At 36.2% G+C, this 7,394-nt stretch overlaps 1 protein-coding gene across 1 annotated transcript; it reads left to right on the top strand.

Annotated features, from left to right (window-relative positions):
* Positions 1–2,603: 2,603 nt before the first annotated feature.
* Positions 2,604–7,394, top strand: LOC144659607 (uncharacterized). The gene is made up of 2 exons (XM_078520075.1): positions 2,604–3,150; positions 6,506–7,394. Exons 1-2 carry the CDS (start codon positions 2,853–2,855, stop codon positions 6,874–6,876), a joined length of 669 nt encoding a protein of 222 aa, XP_078376201.1. The 5' UTR covers positions 2,604–2,852; the 3' UTR covers positions 6,877–7,394.

The raw sequence follows: 7,394 nt of genomic DNA, 5'->3' as shown, positions 1-7,394 counted from the left end.
AAGCCATAAAACAATAGTTTGGCGGAGTTTTTAAAATAAATAGACTCCAAAGTAATCATATTTTACAAGTGGCCCAATTTTCAACGTTTTAGTATCGACGATTGCGATCAAATTAAAAATGTATCAAGTATTCATCGTTTATTACGCATTCAGTATCCTCAGGGCTGACAAGCTGATCAAACTCGCGAGGCGTATGTTCGCAGAAAAAGTTTACAATACCTGCATGAAATCGAGTAAAATAGTGTGTAAATAGTTTCCAAATCGAAGAACCAAATGCATCAAATGAAGGAGTCGAAGAAAACTACACAAATATTAACCTTTGCCAGTTTTTCCGACCGGCCATATGCCAAATTAAATTTATATCTGTGAGGAGAAATAAAGGTAAATGTTAATAGTTATGATTTGTCATTATTTTTTCATATGTCTGTATTATTGTATTATTTAGATATTAACCTTTTCCTCGTGATCAAACCTTATTAAAAACATAAAATTACCGGCTAAAGTCCATTGCTCGATAATGCTTAAAATTTGAAACTCGTTGCGAAAAATGAAGAATATCACTTGAATATCGTATTATTTGAGTAAAACTGAGTTGGAAGATTATGGACTTCACTTCAATCTACAATTCCCTTTCCTTCAAGATAATAGCTAAAACACCCAAAATTTAAGATATCGGAACGCTCGAGAGGTAAATACGGAGTTTTATTTTAAACCACCACCGGCGATTGTCCCTCATCCTTCACCACAAATCAAAAACACAAAAATAATTATCTTCTTTTTCCGCTTTATTTGGGTATCTTCCAAACTACTCTCGATATTTATTAAGATCCTTATATTTTTAATCTCCTGTCCTGAAAAGAATTTTTGTCTGTTTTCGAATTTTGGTTCAATTCAGTTCAATTCCACGCAAAGAAAACATAATTTTCCGGAGAGCTATGTTCGCATAACATTTCATTCCATTTTAACAGAACTGCTTGTTATGCTAATGAAACTCAAATTGTGTTTTTCTTTGAAAATTTTGCTTTACAGACTAAAACTCAAATAATTTACCCCTCATAGATAATTAAATCATATGATTAACTTAGCTATACGATTAGCCTTTCGGTCTTTGTTGATAAATCTTGATGTCCTATCCGTAAAAGCTTTTAGCCACAGTAAAAAAACAACAACTGACGAAGGCAAGCCAGGAATATTCATTTTCGAAACCATTATAGTCACAGTGTGTCATGTTTGGCTTTTGACGGTCTCAAGAAGTTTTAAGTTGGTCGTTTAGTCACTTAATGATTATTGGTAATTCATGGAAGAATAATGCTGACAAAAATTTAGATGAAATTATAAAAGGAGACAAAATTTCCGTTTGGGCAATTTTGCGTCAATGCGCAATAAAAAGGTTTCCGACGTTGACTAAATTGGTAAATTCTACCGCCCCGTTGGCCTTCATAAACAATCTGCTACGGGAATCTTTTTGTGATCTTTTATTTAAATCGTATATTGTTGTGCCAAGTTCGATCCCAAAAATAACATCATTGGAAAGTTTGTCTTTGCGCGCAAAATAAAAAAAAATCGATAGCAAATCGCCAAAGGGAAGGTTTTCTCGCCCATTAAAATTGAGGCAAAAGTGTCTCTTTTTTAATTAACTGATAAAACGATATCCATTACATTAATGAAATATCTAAATACACTCGGTTTCACTTGACTTCTTAAATATAGATGTTATTACGCATAATTAGGCCATTTTAGTTGTCTTGGTTGGTAAACATGTCATGTGGAAAAAGCACTGTTTGAGTCAATGTGTGAAATGATTTCCTCTGGAAAACAATTTTCCGGAGATTTCCCTCAAAACTCAAGTAAGGCCGCAAACAAAAGCTTTTATCTTAGTAAGCTTGAAAAAGCAGGCTTCCCGAAAACACTTGAAGTCAATCTCAAATTCTACAAAACATTTTTTAAATTATTTTTTGTATACTACTTAGGTTTTTCCCTACCGAACTATTTTAAAGATGAAGCAAATTTGACAGTGTTTATTTTGCGAAATTTACTTCGAGTTAGTAAATGCTGACGCTATTTGTCGAAAAGCTCTCAGTTTTCGCTTGCAAATGGCCCAAGTTAATTGTTATGAAGTGTATAAATACAATTAAATAAGGCGTAAATTACGCTAATAACTAACAAATGTCTTTCACTTCTCCATTCAGGCATTTCGCACCTGGGCCATCTGCGCGAAAAAAGCCAATCAAATTCAGAAATCGATCCCAGCTGGGCTGTTCCACCAATCACAGACAAGGCGCGTGTGTCACAAACACAGTGAAACGTTAGTCAAACAATCAGAAAAGTATCCGTGTTTTTAATTCTACTTCTTTCAAGAAAAGTGCAATTTGCATCAAGTGATACGAAAACAATTGTTCCTCTTAACACAACTTCATTTCCGTGCTTGAAAAGGGTACAAATTTGGAAAAAATTAATAAAACAAGCCACAGAAAAAATGTTTTGGACTCGCCCAAGAACTTATGACCCTCGCCTACAACAAATCTTCGGAAACTTTAATACGATTTAAAATTGAAGTCTAGTTGACGGCAATATATCATGTTTTTGACGCCTGGAATTGAACAATTATAATCCACGATTTCAAAAGTGTCAAATATGGAATACTAATAACCTTTGTTAACAAATGAACTCTCGGAATAATAAGCGATATTTATTATCTTCAGGGTCCGTAAATAATAGCGCGTGAAGGATCACATCATATCGATAAAAGCTCTCTTTCAATTTCCTGTCCATATAAAACCAAGCTGGCCCTACCTTCATAGCAAAGCAAACACATCCTTTGAAGAGAACGCACTGGTCATTCACAGCCCAACATGCAGAATTCATCCGCTTTTAGCGTCGACTCCCTCATGGGGAAGAAACCTCTTGAAACCAAAGCTAACGATTTGGAGAAGGACTCAAGCGAGAGAAAGTCCGCGTTTTCCGTTGCCCCGCCGATGGCTAAGCGCGAATTTCATCCCCCAAGCGTGTGTAACTGCCAGCCCTGCCAGCAAACAGCCGTGCCAAGCGGGTTTACCGCCATCAGTCAATCTGTAGCTGAACCTCGCTTCATGTCACTGCAGTCCATGGCTGGAACTGTCACCGTTCCTGCCCCTGTTTATCTCCCTAAAGGTAAGCTGAATGAAATTTTAAAATGATAGCGCGCGATTCGATTTAAATAAACGACTTTTAGGCTGGGTTCTGAACAAGAATTGGAGTTTGCAGCGACGTTTTAATACACAGTCTAAAATGTTTCTTGATTGAGTGAAATATGTCATTTGGCTTTAAAGCTCTATGGCCGGAAAACTGTTAAATGATTCAGAAATTAGTTAATTTTCAATGACCCTTTCGTCTCGAAAGTTGTTTTTGACAAAGAAAGGATTATAAGTGGCAACCATTTGAACATTTAATAAGGTACGCTTGCCAATCGAGTCACTGAAAAATCAACTGACTGACATTTTAAAACTAGATACATATTCGAATACACATTTATTGATGTTCATTTTCTGTATATTAGAAAGCAATTTGTTCAAAAACTGTATTCTTTTGTCTCTACTTGTACATCACATAAAATGCCCATAAGAGAGCATTGATAACAGAAAACAACTAGTTTTCTGAAGATGTAGAAAATTTTCGCGATGAGTGCGGTTAGAATTAACTTCAAGTATAAAACAAAATGTTCTCTCATAATTTGCCGGATGCTTTAAACGTCGAAAAAACAACCTAACTTTCTCAAGCACTATATATGTTTCTTGGTAATTCTCTTTTTTATCCTTATTTTCATTCGGTTCTTTCTCGCGCGAAATCGAACTCGTAATTTTTGCCAAAATCACAAAATTTAATTTTCGTCGAAAACTTTATTGCGCGTGCGAATTCCTACATTTAAAAAAACATTACAATTCGCGGCTCGCCAATTTGCCAGCAACCGACTGTGAAAATGGAGTAAATTTACAATGTAAACCACGGAATAAAATCCAGAAATCTAAAGAGAAAGGCGTTTATTCTTTTAGCTTCTTTCCGAGAGTAGGGTCAAAGGGTTGTGTGTGAGCATCGACCTCGTTAAAAACGTGTCTTCAGTCGGGTGTGGTAAGGTGTCGTTATTGCTTTGAAAAACTCTTTATCCTTTGCGCATGCTACGAAGAAACTTTTCACTTGATAATAAAGTTCTGGGCCACAATACTTGTGCAGTTATTAATCCCCTAGGTATGCTAGGAGATAAAAAAATCTTTTATTTATCAAAAGTACTACATGCTGTTTTTCATGTCACAGAGGGTATACAATAGAGAAATGTTTTTCACAAACCCGGAAATTGATTAAATCGCTTTCAGGCATTCGATACACCCATAAATGCTAGCGTTCGTTTTTCATCTTTTGTTTTTTACACTTAAAAGCGTGCTGTTGTCGGTAAAGTTTAGTTAAGTGGTTCAACATTAACTTTAATGATCTCTTTACACCAGCGTGAAAAACAGTTTGAACACCATCTAGCAAGAAATTTGCTAAGTAATATAAAATTGCACATCCTAATCGAAGGCACTCGTTCTAAAACGATTTCAAACCTACGCACTGCTAAAATCGGAGAAAACTCGAATAAGAAAAATTATGCAACACTTAATGGCTCAATTTGCTGCAAGTAATAAAAAATTGCACATCCTGATCGAAGGCACTCGTTCTAAAACGATTTCAAACCTACGCACTGCTAAAATCGGAGAAAACTCGAATAAGAAAAATTATGCAACACTTAATGGCTCAATTTGCTAAGTAATAAAAAATTGCACATCCTGATCGAAGGCACTCGTTCTAAAACGATTTCAAACCTAAGCACTGCTTAAATCAGAGCCAACTTGAATAAAAAAAAAGTTATGTAACATTTAATGGTTCAACACTCGATCGTAAACAGCTAAAACAATAAAAACATTCGTCCTAAAAAAACCTCTGACCTTTTCGTTCGTTATGTTATAACCATGAGAACAGTTTTGAAAATGGCAGATGACCGGCAATCAAGTTTTTGTTTTCAATTCCAAGGTCAGTAGAAGATAGTTTTGTTTGTTCAAACTCTTTTGATCACGTATCGACGCGCATTTCCTAAAGAGCCATTTAAGTCGTTAATGTGCCATGCCCGTAAACAAAAGCTAACACACAAACAGTTCTCACCGATATAATTAAGTGGATATCTTTTGTTGTTTGTTCTGGCTCAGTGGCAGGAGAAAGGAAAGTTGAAAATTGTTAATGGAGTGCTCATTAGCGCAAAGATATGTTGAATTTTACGCGGTTTACTATGAGAAGGTATTAGTTGTAATAACAACAACGCACCATGAACGATTATCGCATTCCATTTAGTAAGTATAATTTCTAACAACGAAATGTTGGCCATATAAGTTTCAATCGATCCACCCTGGATTTTCCTAAATTTTAAATTTGCGTTTCAGTATTAGAAAGAACAATGTGCCCAAAAAACCGGCTTTCTTTATAATTTCTTTGAAGATGTTTTCCGGATGTAAAATAGTTTTCCCAAATGAAACACATTTTTCAATTCCCACATTAAGACATTTTTCGATTAATTTTTTCCCGTTGGATAAAAATAAACGGCATTAATTGAGCACGTTTTTTTTTTCATCACGACAGATCACCACCTTAGTATTCTCACTGATGCTGTAAAAGTTAGGCGAGAAAAGACCATAGCAAGTGTACCAAAAAATGTGAATCAGACCGTATTTTGCTCATCTTCAACTTATTCAAGGTCATTTGAAAAATAGTTATGCGTGGGTTAAGACCATAATACCCAACAGGAACTTGTGTTGGAGTCATTTAATGTGGAATTGTTCAAACAAATTATGAAATGGCATAAACACTATTGATGAAAAGACATCAAAAGTTTCAGTATAACAGGTTAACTCCAAAACTAAGCAATATCAACAGAAGCATTTTGAACAACTAGGGCCATTAAAAGTGATTTGAACGTTTACGGTTTTGTGTTTTTTGTGTGTGTTTAGTGAATTGTCAATTTTTCACCATAAGTCCCCTTTTGTTATGCCTTTTGTACCCTGCTTAACTGGTGATGTTGTGCGTGGCTTTGGCCTTAAAACGTGCTCGTAGACGCGTTAATGTTTTTCGAGGTTTTATAAGCGGATGATTATGCTGTTTTCTCCCACAATACCTAGCGCGTTGCTCACTACATGTCTCTCGGAATCGAGAGGTTTGGCTTCGAGTGCTGGCCAGAGTCATTAGGTTGTGTCTTGTGACTAACACTTAACTCTCACATGTCTCTCTCTAACCAGGTGTATAAATGGGTACTGGCGAATTTAATGCTGGGAATAACCCTGCGATGGACTAGCATCTCATCCGGGGGGGGGGGGGGGTAAAATAGTCCTAGCAGCTTAATGCTACAAAAATTGAGAGCAATGAGCCATTAACTCCTCTTATCTTTACAATTGTACAGAACTTTACATTTAAGTCACCTCTAAATATCTACTTTATTTTGTTGTCACAGCTCCTCAGAGACGCAAAAGAAAGGAAAGCAAAACACGACGTCAACGAACGACCTTTACAAGCGAACAGACTCTAAAGCTCGAGCTTGAATTCCACCAAAACGAATACATTACACGCTCCAGGCGATTTGAACTCGCAGCGTGCCTTAGCCTGACTGAAACACAAGTGAAAATATGGTTCCAGAATCGACGAGCGAAAGACAAGCGCCTGGAGAAAGCACAAATGGATCAGCAATTGAGAATAGCAAGTTACGCTGCCGGGGCGGGAATCACGTATCCGCCATCTTACTTCAATTATTACTCCCCCCACTACTACAAGAACAATCCCGCCATGCCTCAGGTGCCCGGCAGCATTAGCCAGAGAGTTGTATAAATTTCGAACTTTGGGGAGAGGTGTTAGGGAAATACTTATTCTTGTACAGCTAACATTTCATTGTATGATAATTTGGTATTTACTTTTCGCTACGCTATTTTAAAGTTTCAATTTTTAAAAATATAAAATTTGTCTATTGGCCACGCTCAGTTAAGGAGTTATATGAGACGAAATAGTAAGTGTATAAAATCGCTTTGAAATCGAAAAAACTCAAAATGAAAGCGGATTACTTAGGCAGAAAAACATCAAATAATCAATAATAAACCAAGAAGGCAACAAGGTGCTGAAAATGGTAGAAAATTGAGATGTATTACCACGCCAAACTAGATAAATTTGGGTTATTTCAAGGTGTGCCTTCCGTCCAGATTTAAAGGGGTAGTGTCAAGAGAAGTCTTCAAAGTCTTTCCTTAAACTATTCAAGAATGATGAGGGTGCACTCCCAACATGTGAAAAACCGTAGTCGGTGGTTTTTGATTTCTTCATGTGTTTCATTTAACACTGTCAAACTTGAAAACGTA

This window comes from Oculina patagonica, chromosome 7, assembly GCF_052425735.1.
Source record: "Oculina patagonica isolate OP01 chromosome 7, crgOcupat, whole genome shotgun sequence".
NCBI classification, from domain to species: Eukaryota; Metazoa; Cnidaria; class Anthozoa; order Scleractinia; family Oculinidae; genus Oculina; species Oculina patagonica.
The sequence above is the reverse complement of the archived record's forward strand: the minus strand, read 5'-3'. Positions and strand labels throughout refer to the sequence as shown.

Bases quoted from the DNA above. Each gene is read 5' to 3' on its own strand.
- LOC144659607 (XM_078520075.1), top strand. From the start codon at position 2,853: ATGCAGAATTCATCCGCTTTTAGCGTCGACTCCCTCATGGGGAAGAAA. The intron at 3,151-6,505 runs GTAAGCTGAATG...TTGTTGTCACAG, and splicing joins CCCTGTTTATCTCCCTAAAG to CTCCTCAGAGACGCAAAAGA.